The following is a 17,673-nucleotide window of genomic DNA, read 5'->3' as shown; positions in this document are numbered from 1 at the left end:
CCCTTTTGTCACGTGATATACTGCGAACTATGGATGAAGAGCAACAGGCAGACTCGATATTTCTAGATTTCCGGGAAACGTCCGACACGGTGCTCCATTGCAGGCTGTTAACGAAGGTAGGAGCGAATGTAACAGGTTGACAGATATGTGAGTGGCTGAAAGATTTCTTACGCTACGGAACCCATTGTGTCGTCCTCGACGGCGAGTGTTCATCAGAGCCGAGCGTCTCGCCAGGAGTGCCCCAGGGAAGTGTGACAGGAGCGCTGTTGTCCTCGATATACATAAATGATTTGACGGACAGGGTAGGCTGCAATCTCCGTTTGTTTGCTGATATTGCTGTGGTGTACGGTGAGGTGTCGGTGTTGAGTGGCTGTAGGGAGATACGACTTAGACAAAATTGCCAGTTGGTGTGATAAATGGCAGCTAGCCATAATGTTCGAATACAACATTAGTGGTGAGACGGTCACTTTGATGAAGTACCTAAGCGTAACGTGGCAAAGCGGTATAAAATGAGATGAGCATGTGAGGACTTGTAGTATGGAATGCGACGGTCGATTTCAGTTTATTGAGAGAATTTTAGGAAAGTGTAGTTCATCTGTGAAGACGACCGAAGAGCGACCTGTTCTTCACACTGCTGAAGTGTTTGGAATCCGTACCAGATCTGATTAAAGGAAGAGGTCTCGAAGTAATTCAGAGGTGCTAGATTTCTTACTGGTAGGTTCGAACAACACGCAAGTATTGCGGAGATGCGTCGGGAAGTCAAATTTGAATCCCTCGATGGGAGGCGATATTCTTCTCGAGGACCACTACTGCGACAATTCAGAGAACCGGCATTTGAAGCTCACTGCACAGTGATTCTAATGCGGCCAACATAAATTTCGCGTAAGAATCACGAAGATAAGATACGAGAAATTAAGGCTCATACAGGGGCATACAGATAATAGTTTAGCCTCGCTCTATTTGCAAGTGGAATAGGAAGGAAAATGAGTAGTAGTAGTAGTACAGGGTACCCTTCACCACGCACCGTACGGTGGCTTGTGGAAAATAGCTGTAGATGTACGTGAGGCATCGCCAGGAAGTGGCCTCTACAACGAAGACTGCACTGGACTTTGATGTCAGCTCTGACAGTTACTCCGTGTTGTGAGCTCCCACTTTCTAATTTTTTGGGGCTGCCTGACCAATTAGGGACATGCGTCGATCAAATGATAACAAGAAGTTTACTACGAATGGTTCTTATAAAAACTCAATACTTTTTGTTTATGTACTCTTTAATGAACTTGTCCTGCATTGTTTAACTGAGCTGTGTTCTAAGTGCACCTCCACCAGCGTTGGACACACCGAAAGCCGCATCTCCTCAACGAAGACAACTCGGTGCAGCTCTGTGATTTCATGGATGTCAACAGATGACCGGAGTGCTCACTGCTTTGCTTTACCTCGCGCCCTCAGTTCCTGGACACCACCAACGTGATATGCGGGATATTTTGACTTCTGAATCGATTTCTGAGAACCGCCGGACCAGCAGCCTCCTCACACTTTTTTGAAGGCCAACGCAGCCCCACGTGCCTTCCCTCAGCCGGTTCAGTGTCCGTCAAAATGGCCCGTCTGCTTGTAGTCTTCACTTCTGAAACTGATCCTCACTCTCGGAAACGAGTGACCGATCTCGTTGAACTGTTAGTCATTGCGGCACCTAGATGTTTGTCACAAAATGCGTCTACGAAACGCGCAGAAGAACAACTGGAAAAACACTGTCGCAAAACGGAAACTTGCAGTTGCTGCTAAAACGGAATGTTTACCAAGCAACGTACTGTGCCGTACTATATCCGCCATGTGACCTCTACCCGTTACACACGGTGTCTTATTTCGTTGTGGGAGAAAGGCACGAATTGTTCTGCTGCATCCATTTTCAGTAAGTTATGACAAGAACAAAAAATCTTAGTACTAATCCACGCACCCTCAACTCCAAACTGAAGAATGTCCTCATGCCTCACTCCTATTAAGCTGCGGATTTCGTAGATAAAAATTAACCAGACTGTTGTGTTATACTGTCTTGTGCTAGTATTCATACGCAACAGCTTATACTTGATGTAAATTTCATTTTCCCTCTCATTAACTTTTCTAATGTTAATTTTATGTGCTGTCTCGTCCTATGATCACGGAGATTTGTTCCTCCTACGGAAATAGACGTCCAAAATAAAAAGTAATACTCCTAGTGCGACTACAGCAACTCGGCTACGTCCCAGTGGCTGTGGGGTAGCAGCCTAGCCACGCAAGTGAGGGCCGTAGTCGAGTCGTATCAGGCACCCATCGCAGAGTTCAATGACCCACATGACGTCTTCTAAAACCGATGTCCTCCTCGCTGTACAAGGTGACGCTCTGTCGTGGACCCGTTTGTGAAGTGGTGCTGCTACTATTGCGGTCGTAGGAAATAAGCGTCTCTTTAGCAAAGACCAATTTGATTCAGGGGATGGCATGTTATTTATTTAGTCCTGTAATTCTTGCCACAGCACTGTTAGTACACACACACACACACACACACACACACACACACACACAGTATTACTCAACTTTTCACCCGTGCGAATCAGTATTCGACACTCGTGAATAACAATGGGGTCTTTATAACCACGTAATCGGTACTATCGTTCTACACAGGGTGAATCACCTAAAGCTCGCACCGCAGATATTGTGGAAATGGGTAGTGCTATTGATGTGTGATTTTCACAGAACAGATTGGTAGCCAGGGGTTCGTATTTTTAGCCAATAAACAGGTCGCAATAATACTTAGAAAGTGTATTTTTTGTGCAAACATGCACTTTTAAATGTAGAATGGCTACTGACATAAACAAGCTGTAAGTAGGGTAAATTAGAATGCCAGTCATGTTTGTTGCAGGGTTCAAGTGCAAGTCGTTTACTAGATACCGTATTTTGAAACATCTTCACACGGACACTTGTTTGTGCCATTCAGCTTGCGTAATTGCTGGATACGATATTGTTATCTTCGTAGGATGTAGGTTGCGGTAGGTACTGGGAGATGAAGAAGCTTGCACAGGATAGAGTAGCATGGAGAGCTGCATCAAACCAGTCTCAGGACTGAAGACCACAACAACAACAATCTTCGCTTACAGTGTGCTTTTGTATTCCTTGGGTGGACTGTGACTTGCTAGCCAATTAGTGTCTGACGGTCCAAGCAGTAGGTCCTGAGCGGACAATGGGATTTACCAATGCAGGAAAAGCCGACATGGTCCTGGTCTGTGGAGAGTGTAGGAAAGGTGCAGTTCGTTCTTGTACGGTGTATGCGGCAAGATATTCCAGTAGTCGTCAACCACTCGACGATTATTTATCAACTAGTAACATCTAGAGTAGTAACGTAACATCTTTAGACAACATAACACAAGGAAACAAGTGACAACAAAAGAGGGGGAAGTAAATGTTGTTGCTGCTATTTTAGTTGATCGGCACGTTAGCTGCCACGCAGTCGCACGAGGAAGTGGTACGAGTCAGGCAAGCGTCATACAAATTGTCCATCGGCATAGGGTCCATCACTATCTTATCTCTCTTCGTCAAAAGTTGCATGTAAACGATTGTGAGAATCGTGTTAACTTCTCTACATCGGTGTTAATACAGGATTCTCCAGATGTATCGTGTATCTTGCTTAGTGGCGAAGCCCCATTTACCGCTCATGACCAAGTAAACCGCCGAAACATGCACGCTGTTCTGTTCACCATCCCCGTTGGCTTCATCAGGTGAAACGTCAGCGCCCACGGAGTGTAAAATTGTGGCGTCAGATAGTGAACTATCAGTTCACAGACCAGTTTCTATAGACAGAACAATGAACACTCGCAAGTACCGCAGAATCCTAACAGACCATCTTCCACGGATGCTACAAGGTGTTGGTGTGAGGGTCAGGAGGAACCTGTAGTACCAACATAATGGCTGTCCAACCCATAGTGCACGAAACACTACAGAGCGTCTTCACTGATTGCTTACAGATCGTTGGATTGGACGCAGAGGACCTGCACCGTGGCCAGCCTGTTCCCCAGACTTGACGACGGTAGTCCTTTTACTGTGGGGAAAGCTGAAAGATGCTGCCTACAAGGACGTATCAACTACGCCCGATGATATGCGACGACGTATTACGCAGCCTGTTTGGACATATCCGCTGAAATGCTAGCACGTCTGCAGCAGTCTTTCCACCGGACTTGAAGCTTGTATTGCCGCTATCGGTGGTTATTTTGAACACAAGCTGGTCAACTGTGTCGTTAGTGGTCAGAATCTACGTAACATGGGTTGTTACTGCGTGCTACCACAGGTATTGTACAAGTGTGAATCTGGAAACATTCCAAAATACCATATCCTCCAAACGAGTCGCACTAGGTTCCTGCAACAAACATCACTGGCATTCTAATTTATCCCACTTTCACTCTGTTTATGTCAATAGGCACTGTTTCATTCAAAAAAGTGTATTTTAGCACCAAAAGTATTATTAAATCTGTTTATTGAGTAACAATATAAGCCCCTGCCTACCAATACATTCTGTGAAGATCGCACATAACTAACTCTTGTGTTTTCCAACATACTTTCCGTGTGGTGTATAACTGTTTTTGAGATTTATCACAAAAGCTAAGAAAGATTAGCACACCTTCACACACCTGAAACTCGTGACTTCATGGAGGATTCTGCCTCGAACGTTTCGACCAATCACGGCCCAGACAAAATCCACGCTGCTTCCTGGTCATGTTTCTGTCAGCCAACGACGAGGCGCCGTCTCCAAGTGGAGTGTGACGCCCTGGCCCCCGACCGGAGTTTTACAACATAGCAGTATCCTACTTCCACAGTAGGGCTTGTAACATGTTGCACAACACCACGATTTAGTCGGTACCAATTTGCTATAAATGTTCACTAGCCTCCGGTGACTGATCGAACGGATCCAATGAACTATTTGTAGACACATTTACACTCTAAGATGGAAATAAAAATTAAGCACAACGGATGAATTATGTGAATGGGACGGAAATATGTAATAGTGCTGTGCATGTACAGGCAAATAAATGGTTACAAACCCACAAAAACTGGATGGTTTATTCAATAGAAAGAGCTTCACAGACTGAGTAAGCGAATAACGCATCCGCCCACCTCTCGCTCTTAAATAAGCATTTATTCGGGTTGGCATTGATTGATGGGGTTCTTGGACGTTCTCCCGAGGGGTATGTGTCAAATTCTGTCGCAGATTACAGCGGCAATATCGTCAAAATTCGGAACTGGTTTGAGGGCCCTGTTCATACTGTTCCAAATGGTCTCAATTGAGAACAGATCCGGCGACCTTGCCGGGGAAGTTGGGGTTTGGCAAGAACGAAGACAGGCAGTATAAATTCTCGTCGTGTTCGGTCGGGCATTATCTTGCTGAAATGAAAGGCGCACGGATTGCCACGGAGGACGACGTAATGGGGTGTAGAATATCGTCGACGTACAGCTGTGCTGTAAGGGTGCCGCTGATGACAACCAAAGGGCTGCTGTTATGGAAGGGCACTCAGGCTGTCTGACACTACTAGCCGTCAGGCTGTTCTGCAGGTGACAGCCAGGGTAGCGTCCCACCGCTGTCTAGGGTGTCTGCTGATCACCAGGGCCGAGACTGAAGGTAGACACATCACTCACAATGAGATTCCAGGCCGAAGATATGTCTGGAGACGCCCTGGACAGTGGTGGGACACCAACCTCGCTGTCGCCTGCCATATGGCCGGACAACATGGAGTCGTACTGTGGGGTGTCACTTGTTTTCACAGCAGGACCCCTCTGGTTTCATCCGCGGCACTCTTACAGCATAGCGGCACTCCAACGAAGTTTTGTTACCCTCCGTTACAAGTCATCCTGGGCTTACATTCCAGCAAGATAGTGCCCACCTGCAGACGGCGAGAATTTCTGCTGATCGTCTCAGTGCTTCAACTCCCAGTTGTGTGCTGGTCGAGTGGGGCGCAGAGTGTTCGTGCCATGTTTGATATCCTCTTTTTACTGTACCACCACCTCGTTATATAACAGGGCTATTACAAATGATTCAAGCGATTTCATAAATTCACTGTAGCTCCATTCATTGACATATGGTCACGACACACTACAGATACGTAGAAAAACTCAAAGTTTTGTTCGGCTGAAGCCGCACTTCAGGTTTCTGCCGCCAGAGCGCTCGAGAGCGCAGTGAGACAAAATGGCGACAGGAGCCGAGAAATCGTATGTCGTGCTTGAAATGCACTCACATCAGTCAGTCATAACAGTGCAACGACACTTCAGGACGAAGTTCAACAAAGATCCACCAACTGTTAACTCCATTCGGCGATGGTATGCGCAGTTTAAAGCTTCTGGATGCCTCTGTAAGGGGAAATCAACGGGTCGGCCTGCAGTGAGCGAAGAAACGGTTGAACGCGTGCGGGCAAGTTTCACGCGTAGCCTGGGGAAGTCGACGAATAAAGCAAGCAGGGAGCTAAACGTACCACAGCCGACGGTTTGGAAAGTCTTACGGAAAAGGCTAAAGCAGAAGCATTTCTTAAACAGGAGATTGGAAAACCGATGGATCGGTCGTGGTGGAGATTATGATCAACAATTCATGTCATGGCCTCCACGCTCTCCCGACTTAACCCCATGCGATTTTTTCTGTGGGGTTACGTGAAAGATTCAGTGTTTAAACCTCCTCTAACAAGAAACGTGCCAGAACTGCGAGCTCGCATCAACGATGCTTTCGAACTCATTGATGGGGACATGCTGCGCCGAGTGTGGGAGGAACTTGATTATCGGCTTGATGTCTGCCGAATCACTAAAGGGGCACATATCGAACATTTGTGAATGCCTAAAAAAACTTTTTGAGTTTTTGTATGTGTGTGCAAAGCATTGTGAAAATATTTCAAATAATAAAGTTATTGTAGAGGTGTGAAATCGCTTCAATAATTTGTAATAACCCTGCAATTTCAATTACTGCTGTAACTGAGTGCCGTGCCCTTGAGCGGCAGCAGCGGCACTTATCGATATAAGCCCTGGCGTATTATCTTTGATGACTGCAATTACTTCCTGGTTGTCGTGTGTTGGCAGAGAGTTGGGATCTGCCAGGAAGTGGGAACGCGAGTGCAGTGCAGTTCGGACCTGGCAGCCGTAGAGTTGGGACGCGGCGGAAGTCGGTCGGGTTGGAGCACTAGTGAGGCCCGGATGGCCATGACTCGGCCGACCGTGGCCGGCACACATGACTTGAACTGTTGACAGTCTCGGTTGGTCGTCGGTCGTTCGTCTTACCGGACGACGTGTATTTGCTCGCCGATCGCTTATGCGTTGGCGGTGTGTGTCTCAACTCGTTTTTCGCCCGTGTCATTGCTCGGTCACCGCTTTTAGCATTGGTTGCGTGCTTCGTCCTAGTGTTTGTGAAATTGAGTGTAGCTTGTGATATGGACTGCTCAGTTATTGTAATGCTCTCTCCGTGCTGGTGTGCGAGGAGTCGGTTGGTTTTCGTGGAGCAGCAAGGAAATCTCCGTGGGGCGTGGTTTGCCTGGACCCGCTGGCGGTCTCTACGCAGTGTCGGAGAGTGTGTGGTGCTGTTCCCATTGCTACGAGATCCGTGCCTCACCCACCCTGGACACGAAACTTGAGTTTGGATTTACTTTATCAGCAAGTCAAGACTGTTCACATTGTGCCATCTGGTTCTCGTTGTTGGCTGTTGGGACATGCCGGCGAGCAACAACGTGTGTGTTCGAGTTTGCGAAGGTTTAGCCACTGCCCGGTGGAATCTAACTGTATTTGGTTACTTACAATTGAAGTGCACCAGCGGAATTTTCTGCCTTGTGGCCGTTAACGTTCCGGTTACCTGTCCTGGCCGTTGACGTAAATTCAGGTGGTGTCCTTTCCTAACCGTGTTGTCGCTGTCCAGCACGGCGTGTAGTTCGACAGCTTAATGTATGCTTGGTTGTGGGCGTCCGTGCCTTTTACGTTTTGCATTGAACTCCCAGTTGTGTGCTGGTCGAGTAGAGCGCAAGTTACCTTGTCGGTGGGTCCGCTGACTGTCTGTTAGTTGGGTTGTCGTCAGATCGAGGCTGGTTGGGCCGACTACCTGTCTAACCTAAGTGAACGTTAGTATTTCAAGTGTTGGCCGACCCCAAATTTCTGAGCGCCGTTAGCTGCACTGCCTTTTCTTATGTTCTGTTGTGTGTATTTGTATGGCTCATAGCCGATGGTTTTGAATTACAGGTGAATTGGTTTTAGTGGTGTTTTAACTCATGGGCCTTCATCCGCTTTAAAATTAAAATTCCTTGCTTGTCAAGTGTTAGATTGTTTGAGCCTTCAGCGTAATTTAAGATAAGGCTGTCTTGTTTAAATATATTTTACCTTGAGTTTAAAGTCATGGGGCCTTCAGCCGTTTTTTAACTAAGGATCTTTGTCTTTCGAGCATCAGCCTAATTGAAGGCCTTCTGCATTACGTTTTTTATTTAGTTTTACCTTGAGTCTTAAATCATCGGCCTTCAGCCGTCTTTAAATTAAGTTTGCTGCTTTCCAAGATTTTCGAGCCATCAGCCAAATTATAGAACTTACTTAACGTGAGGCCTTCTGCCTTCCAAACATTCTCTTTGGCGTCTGAATTTTCAGTTAATGGCTTTTAGCCTTTCTTTTTTTAATTAAAGTGGTTGTTCCCTTAAGGCATAAGATAGTGTGGCGTTTTCAGCCGATAACAAAATCCAAGAATTTGTACTGTAATGTTTGGTCAAATAAATAAAGTTATATGTGTTCGGGTGTAAATGACAGCCACTCATTTTGGCCCCTTTCCACAATTCCAATTACCTATCCTGTCCTACGGGTTTATCAGGGCATTTCACCCATCCCTCCCCAGCTGAGATCGTTTGGAACATTATGAGCAGGATCCTCCAATCATTTCGCGATATTGACGGTGAACCTTCATATGGACAGAATTTCGCATGGCATTCATCAGGAGGACATGCATAAACTCTGTCACTCAATTCCAAGCCGAATAACTGCCTGCATGAAGTACAGAGGCGGACCAACTATTACTGACTGGCTCAATTTATCAAGCTCTTTCTCTTAAATAAATTATCCAGTTTTTCTGATGTAATAATTTGTTTGTCTGCACATTCACATCACATCTACCTACACTGAAGCGCCAAAGAAACAGGTATAGGCATACGTATTCAAATACAGAGATATGTAAACAGGCACACTCCGGTTCTACGGTCGGCACAGTTGTTAGATGGGTTACTGTTGTTACAATGAGAGGTTAGCAAGATTTAAGTGAGTTTGAACGTGAAGTCACGGTCCGTGCACGAGCGATGGGACACAGCATCTCCGAGGTAGCGATGAAATGTGGATTTTCCCGTACGACAATTTCACGAGTATACCGTCAACCCGGTAAAACTCCAAATATCCGACATCTCTCCGACCGGAAAAAGATCCTGCAAGAACGGGAGCAACGACGACTGAAGAGAATCGTCCAGAGTGACAGAAGCGCACCGCTTCCGGAAATTTCTGCAGATTTCAATGCTGGGCTATCAACAAGTGTCAGCGTGCGAACCATTTAAAGGAAAGTCATCAATATGGGCTTTTGGAGCCGAAAACCCACACTATATCCCTGATGACTGCACGACGCAAGGCTTTACGCCTCTCCTGGGCTGTTGATGACAGTAAACATGTTGCCTGATAGGGCGAGTCTCATTTCAAATTGTAACGAGTACACGGACGCGTACGGGTACGGAGACAACCTCGTAAACCAATGTACCTCGCATACGAGCAGGGACTTTTCAAGCTGATGAAGGCTCTGTAATGGTCTGGGGCGCGTGCGGTTGGAGTTTCATGGGAGCCCTGATACGTCTAGCTACGACCCTGACAGGTGACACGTACGTAAGCATCCTGTCTGATCACTTGCATCCATTCACGTCCATTGCGCATTCCGACACATTTGAGCACTTACAGCATGACAAGCTACACCCCTTACGTCCAGAATTGCTGTAGAGTCGCTCCAGGAACACTCAAATACTTCCGCTGGCCACAAACTCCCCAGACGCGAACATTACTGAGCATATCTGGGACACCTTGCAACGTGGTGTTCAGAAGAGATCTCCACCCGCTCGTACTCTTACTGATTTATGAACAGCCCTGCAGGATTCATGGCGTCAGTTCCCTGCAGCACTGTTTCTCACACTAGGCGAGTCCATGTCATATTGTGTTGCGGTGCTTCTACGTGCTCGGAGGGGGGGAGGGGGGGGGGGGGCGGGGCGAGGGGTCTACACGATATTAGGCAGGTGTACCAGTTTCTTTCACTCTTCAGTGTATTCTCATTCGGATAATTCCTTCGTAGTGCATCGTTGTTTTTGTCTTCAAGTATATTTTTATGTGGGCTACTTTTCGATCGCACCTTACATCTCCTGTTGCACTACCTTTTAAGTCGTTACATTCCTTAGACAGCGCGTCATCCTATACACTGCGGTGTGGCTCTGACTAGCGACAGGTTCTGGACCTGCGGCCGCGAACGTCTGGAGGCCCGCTCGGCCCCCGTGGTGCGGACCGCCTCCTCCGGCGCCTCGGCTCTGCCGCTGCCACTGCCGCCACTTGCCGCGAGTTCCCGCTGCCCCGATTAATGACGCAATAAAGCCGGCGGAGGCGCGCCGCGGGAAAAGCGGGAGAGTTTTCCGGCGGGGCGCCGAGTCGGGAAATGGCGGCGCTTCCTCCCTCCGCCCTTTATCTCCCTTCGCTCTCCCTCGCCACCCTCCCCCGAGCCACGGCGTACGTGACCCACTTCTGCCTCGCCGGCGTCCGGAGAAGCTGTGCGCACGCGTAACCACTCAGCGTGCAGCTCTAGCGGTAACTTCACAAGAGTAGAGCAAGAAAATGAAAGTGTCTGTTCCCGCTAACTTTTCTACTCATTAGTAAAGAGGATGTTCTCTTTTCTTTTGCTTTCCCATTTTGTCGTTATCGTCTTCAGTCTGAAGGCTGCTTCGACGCAGTTCTCCACACAACTCTTTCCTACGCGTCTCTCCATAGCTACTGTGATCCAAATCCGTCTCAACCTGCGTACTGTATTCAAGCTCTGGTCTCCGTCTACAATTTTTACCCCCTCGCTACTTTACTCGCAAACTAACGATCCCTTAACACCTCAGCATGTCTCATATCAAACAGTCCTTCGCGAACTCAAGTTGTGCCATAATTTTTTTTTCTTTTCCCCAATTAGATTCAACACCCCATCACAACATACTTGATGAACCTATCTAATCTTTAGCATTCTTACGTTGTTGTTGTCGTTGTTGTGGTCGTTGTTGTGGTCTTCAGTCCAAAGAGTGGTTTGATCTTGCTCTCCACACTACTCCATCCTATGCGCGCCTCTTCATCTCCGAGTAGCTCCTGCAACCTACATCCTTCTGAATCTGCTTACTGTGTTCATCTCTCGGTCTCCCTCTACGACTTTTAATGCCCCCCCCCCCTTCCCCACAAACACATTTCTCTCCATGCCAAAGAACGCGTCCTACCAACCGATCCCTTCATGTCAGGCTGTGCCATCCCTCAGTTCTACTCTGTACCTCCTCATTAGTCACGTGACCTTCCCAATCAACCTTCAGTATTCTTGCCTTACACCACATTTCTTTGCCTAATCTGTTTATCGCCCACATTTCACCTCCCTGCGTGGCTACACTCCAGACAAACACCGCCATAGAAGACTTTCTAAGACATAAATCTGTGTTCCATGATAGCAAATTTCTCTTCTCCAGAAAAGCTTTCCTCGCCATTGCCAGTGCACATTTTAGACCCTCTCTACTTCGACCATCATGAGTTACTTTGCTGCCCAAATGGCAAAACTCGTCTACTGGTTTAGTTGTCTCGTTTCCTAATCTAATTGCCGGCCGCGGTGGTCTAGCGGTTCTAGGCGCGCAGTCCGGAACCGCGTGACTGCTACGATCGCAGGTTCGAATCCTGCCTCGGGCATGGATGTGTGTGATGTCCTTAGGTTAGTTAGGTTTAATTAGTTCTAAGTTCTAGGGGACTGATGACCACAGATGTTAAGTCCCATAGTGCTCAGAGCCATTTGCACCATTTTCCTAATCTAATTCCCTCAGCGTCACCCGATTTAATTCGACTACATTCCATTATTCTTGTTTATTTTTGTTGACGTTTATCTTTCGTTCTCCTTCAAGACACTGTCCATTCCGTTAAACTGCTCTTCCAACTCTTTTGCTGTCTCTCTCAGAATTACGTCATCGGCAAACCTCGAAGTTTTTATGTCTTCTTGCTGGGCTTTAGCTCCTACCCCAATTTTTTCTTATTTTTCTTTACTGCTTACTCACTGCACAGATTGAATAACATCGAGGATAGGCTACAACCCTGTTTCAATCCCTTCCGAACCATTGTTTCCATTTTGCGCCCCTCAACTCTTATAACTGCCTTCGGGTTTCTACACAAATTGTATATAGCATTTCGCCCCCTTTATTTTACTCCTTCTACCCTCAGAATGGCACTGAGCACTATGGGATTTAACATCTGAGGTCATCAGTCCCCTTGCTACCTACTGAATTTCAAAGACAGTATTCGAGTCAAGATTGTCAAATACTTTCTCTAAGTCTACAAATGCCAGAAACATAAGTTTGCCCTTTCTCTGCCTATCTTCTAACATAAGTCGTACTGTCAATATTGCCCTCCATGTGCCTACATTTCTCCGGAATCCAAACTGATCTTCCCCAAGGTCAGCTTCCACCAGTTTTTCCATTATTCTGTATAGAATTCATGTTAGTATTTTGCAACTATTGCTTATTAAATTGATAGTTCGTGAATTTTTCACAGCTGTCAGCAACTGCTTCCTTTGGTATTGTAATTATTACATTCTTCTTGAAGTTTGAGGGTGTTTCGTCTGTCTCCTTCATCTTGCACACCAAATGGAAGAGTTTTGTCACGGCTGGCTGTCCCAAGGCTATCAGCAGTTTTGACGGTATGTCGCCCACCCCTGGGGCCTTGTCCCGACTTAAATATTTCAGAGCTCTGTCAGATTATTCTCGCGGTATCGTATCTCATCTTCATCTGCATCCACCCCCATTTCTTCCGTAGCACCAGATTTCAAAAGCTTCTCTCTTCATCTTATCGGTAGTGCTTATCACGTTTCATTTCCTAAAACGCTATAATTCGTGTAAATACTTTAAAAAAATATTTCTTAACACAAATATTTTTAATGGATATTGACACATTTGTCTTTTACAGAAAAGCTTTCCTTGCTCTTGCCGGTATGAATGTATATTTCTTATCATCTGTCGTTGAGGTTTTGTCAGTCACCTTGCTGCCCAAATAGCAAACCTCATCCGCTACTTTTAGTATCTCATTCCCTAATTTAATCTCCTCGGCATCGCGTGATCTAATTCTAATTTATTCCATCGTCCGTGTTTCACTTTTGTTCATGGTTATTTTACAGTCTCTTTTCAAGATCCTATCTATTTCATTAAATGATACTGTCATTTGCATCCGTGACAAAATTTCGATGTCGTTAGCAAACCTCAATGTTTTTACTTCTACTCCTCGAACGGTAATTTCCTGTCTGAATTTCTTCTTGGTTTCCGCCACATCTGTCTAAATGCCCAGACTGAATATTATCAGGGTAGTTTACAGCACCACCTCACTGTTTCGTCACACTTCTTCCGTTTCATGTCCTTCGAATCACAGAACTGTAGTCTCGTTTCTCTACTAGCTGTACACCTATATGTATGTCTACGTGATTACTGACCAATTCACAATTACCTGGCAGAGGGTTCATCGAACTATGTTCAAGCTATTCCTCTGTGGTTCCAATCTCGAAAGGCGTGCACAAGAAACGAGCCCGCTACGGTCGCAGGTTCGAATCCTGCCTCGGGCATGGATGTGTGTGATGTCCTTAGCTTAGTTAGGTTTAATTAGTTCTGAGTTCTAGGCGACTGATGACCTCAGAAGTTAAGTCGCATAGTGCTCAGAGCCATTTGAAACGAGCACCGAAACCTTTCTGTACGAGCTCTGATTTCTCTTATTTCGTTACGATGATCGTTTCTCTGAATGTTGGTAGGGGCAAATAAGATATTGTCACAATGCAAATAGCGTTTCGCTGCGTGTGTTTCAACTCCTTCAAAGTCTGAGACAGTGTATTCCAGTCAACGTTGAAAAATCCTTTCTCCTAATCTACAAAATCTCTAAATTTTGGTTTGCCTTCCTGTAACCAGTGTCCTAAGAAACTTCCGGAACTGAAACTCATGTTTTCCGAGTGTGGTTTCTACCAATTTTTCCATTCTTCTGTAATTTTGTAAGTAACTTGTCAATATTTTGCAACTATGACTTACTACACCGATGCTTCGGAAATTTCACTCGTGACGACATTTGTGCTCTCTTTTGTTATTGGAATCGTATTCATCTTGAAGTCTGGAATGTTTACTCTGTGTGTCCCGGCAGAGTGACGAACCAAAACGTTTTTGTTAGACCTCTACAAAATCCCTGTTCATACACTACACCCGACTGCTTAAGAAGAGCCGACAAAGTAGGCCCTTTCCCCATGCTGTGTGACGCTTCTGTCTCAAGTATTTCTGTTGAGTGTAGGGAGAGTAGTGCAGTTGACGACGATGAGAGAAGGGAGAGGGTGAAACTCTACATCAGCACGCCTTCTAGTCCTGCTTAATAGTGTGACGTAACCTAAAGTGGTATTCCAGTATTCGGAGTCCTAATCATGTAGGTGTGACAGCACACAGTGAAGCAATTCAGAGAGGTTCGCAAGAAGTTGGTCGAGCCATTATCAAATTCTAGTAAAAGTTCCCAGGGAAGTTAAATGGCATCCATGGAATAAAGACCTCGAATCTCCCACGAAACCTTGTAGGGTACATTTAGAGAGCTGGTTTCACAAGAAGACTGTGCGACAATTATTTTGCCACAACCCTCTATTTCGTAGGAATCACGAAAATAAGAACGTGAGACATATTAGGGTAAGTACAGAGGAATATAGAAAATCTTTCAGCAATTGCTGAATACGCAATTGTGATAGGACAGAAATCCGACAATATTAGTACGAAGAGCCCTCCGCCGTGGACAAGTCAAGCGATGTGTCAGCACTGTCTTCTCTATATTTGTGGCATTTTACGAGTAGCCTACCAGTGGATCAAAGTCCGACACCTGCTTCACACACAAATGGGCCTTTGTGATCATTCTGTCTCACACTCCGACAAATTTTTGTACCAAGTTATTTTTTTGAATTGGTTAACTTCAGCTGTGACTCACTGATCATAGGACACTACGATTGCCGGCTGGGGTGGCCGAGCGGTTCTAGGCGCTACAGTCTGGAACCGCGAAACTGCTACGGTCGCAGGTTCGAATCCTGCCTCGGGCATGCATGTGTGTGATGTCCTCAGATTAGTTAGGTTTAAGTAGTTCAAAGTTCTTGGGTACTGATGACCTCAGAAGCTAAGTCCCATAGTGCTCAGAACCATTTGAACACTACGATTTTTTCCGTTTACTGAAGTACACGATCTGAAATTTTAAACGAAGTCGGCAACATTGGCATCTTATGAAGAACTGCCTGGATGTTTGTACGTCTTTCGTCAGTCACTACTCATTATAGATAAATGCGTCATCTGCAAAACGTCTGACGCTCTTTTTTGTATATCCGCCAGCTCATTAACACACGGCATAAACAGCAAGAGCCACAACACAATTCCTGGCGCAATTATGCCGCCTTGCCTCACAAGTGCATCACATCTCTCACATACACCTGCGAAAAGTTTCAACGACAACAGTGACAAACATCATCATACGAGTATATGACCGCACTCGCTTTTGTAAGAGCTTTCCGACGCCATTGAAGAAGGAAGTGTACTGTTCCAATCCGCTGTATCCTAGAGCTTTAACCTTCCTGCAATACAGCCAGGTTTATCAGGTTGCCTACCCGTCAGATGTCAAGGGCATAACAGCAACATGTTTACGATGAGGCTTGCGCCACACAGCCAAGCACCGCCAATATCGCTGCATTTTTTCCTTACGCTGACCACGTGTATGAAGATAGAGTGGGAGAAGTAATCTACCATTTTGTCACTATTTAAGAGGCCACTCCTGTTCAATTACGACTTTACATGACTCAAGTGAAGTGAAGCGATCAGCTGACCCCTCCACGTTTTGCAGACAGCAGTTCAGGAGTTGCCCACCAGCGGTCATCGAGTAATCTACGAGCTATCTCCCAGGTTCCTATTCTGGGTGAAGCCTGCCTCGGTAGCTGCGGGGTCAGCAGCGTAGAGTGCTAACAGAACGGACCCGGGTTCGATTACCGGCCGGATCGAAGATTTGGGTGTTGATTTGTCCCTACGTTCTACCTTCGTAACTGACAGGAAAATCGTCTCTAACACGCCGTCGCACTGTCTTTCCGTTACTGAGATTGGTGAATGGGCACGAACTGAAAGCCAATAAATTAAAATTAAGAAGGAAAAGAATATTCTGCTTTAAGATATTTACAGATTACTGTCAGCAAGCTGGTCTGCCTTGATTGGACTTTGAATCAGGAACGTATAACATATGCTGTCTGGGCTTTGTTTCTAAATGATTTTCAGTCAACCCGAGTATTTTACCCAGAGCCTCCTCCTCCGATATCGGTTGTATATTTTGTGCCTTGAATAAATGGGGTGACTTGTTAACACCGCATTTGCAGTTACACAGCCATCTTGGGAAAAAAAATGGTTCAAATGGCTCTGAGCACTATGGGACTTATCATCTGAGGTCATCAGTCCCCTAGAACTTAGAACTGCTTAAACCTACCTAACCTAAGGACATCACAGACATCCATGCCCGAGGCAGGATTCGAACCTGCGACCGCCCGGTTCCTGACTGAAGACCTTGGAGAGGCTGATGTTTATTTAGCGTGCAGTAGAGCACTCTGCGACTGCGAAAATTTGCTTAAACATTTCAGTTGAATAGCAGTTAACAAACTTACACCCTCCTCTGTGTAATAATAAGTGGTGATACACGAACCTCGTTTCTGAGTCTTAAGCTGTTCGGAAACGAAAACGGCTGTTAACACTTTCATGATTGCGCTTGCATGGTATTTCACTGGAGGATTTAATTGCCAGGTTTGCCTTTTCATCATCCTAACTGTAAAATCGTCAGCTTCACGAGACCCGTAGTTTCCGATCATCCATGCCCAAACATCGTCCCCTGGTGAATCATATACACGAGAGTTTCGTGAGATTTCGACTACATCTCGGTGTTGCACTGTGTCCAGCAATTGTTGACAACAATGACCTGCTTTAAGAAGCGAATGGACTGGCTGTAGACATTACCGAAGGTAACAGATGTCTGAATCAGATTATCCTGCTCCAATTACGCGTAAGAAATATTCCCTTCTCTTACGGCACTACTTTAACTCCGAGAAAGTAGACAGTTACGTGAATTGTGGGTTACACTGCCTGCGCGAACTAGACTTTTAACTTGCGCGCAAGAAGGCAACTTGGAGCAAAGTAGCGCACGTAAATCAAACTTCTGACCGCATTGAAAAAAGCTGGCTTTCAGTGGCTCTGAAGGCAGCTGTTCCATGGAAGTTCTGCTGTGTGGTCAGAACACTCGTAAAAGTGACTCGCTTTAAACAAACGTGCAAACTCCAGTTTCTGGTCGTCTCGTCGGTCACAATGAAGCACATTAGTAACGGACTACCAACGGCATGGATTCCGT

General features: G+C 46.0%; 1 protein-coding gene across 1 annotated transcript in view; it reads left to right on the top strand.

The window, feature by feature from the left end:
- Positions 1 to 10,624, top strand: part of LOC126424726 (transmembrane protein 151B-like) — a 460,556-nt gene extending 449,932 nt beyond the window's left edge. Inside the window, exon 6 of the mRNA XM_050087446.1 lies at positions 10,478 to 10,624. Coding sequence (XP_049943403.1) covers positions 10,478 to 10,624 — 147 coding nt within the window. The remainder of the gene's footprint in view (positions 1 to 10,477) is intronic.
- Positions 10,625 to 17,673: the final 7,049 nt, after the last annotated feature.

This window comes from Schistocerca serialis, chromosome 10 (assembly GCF_023864345.2).
Source record: "Schistocerca serialis cubense isolate TAMUIC-IGC-003099 chromosome 10, iqSchSeri2.2, whole genome shotgun sequence".
In the NCBI taxonomy this organism is placed as follows: Eukaryota; Metazoa; Arthropoda; class Insecta; order Orthoptera; family Acrididae; genus Schistocerca; species Schistocerca serialis.
This window is presented reverse-complemented; position numbering and strand designations above follow the sequence as displayed.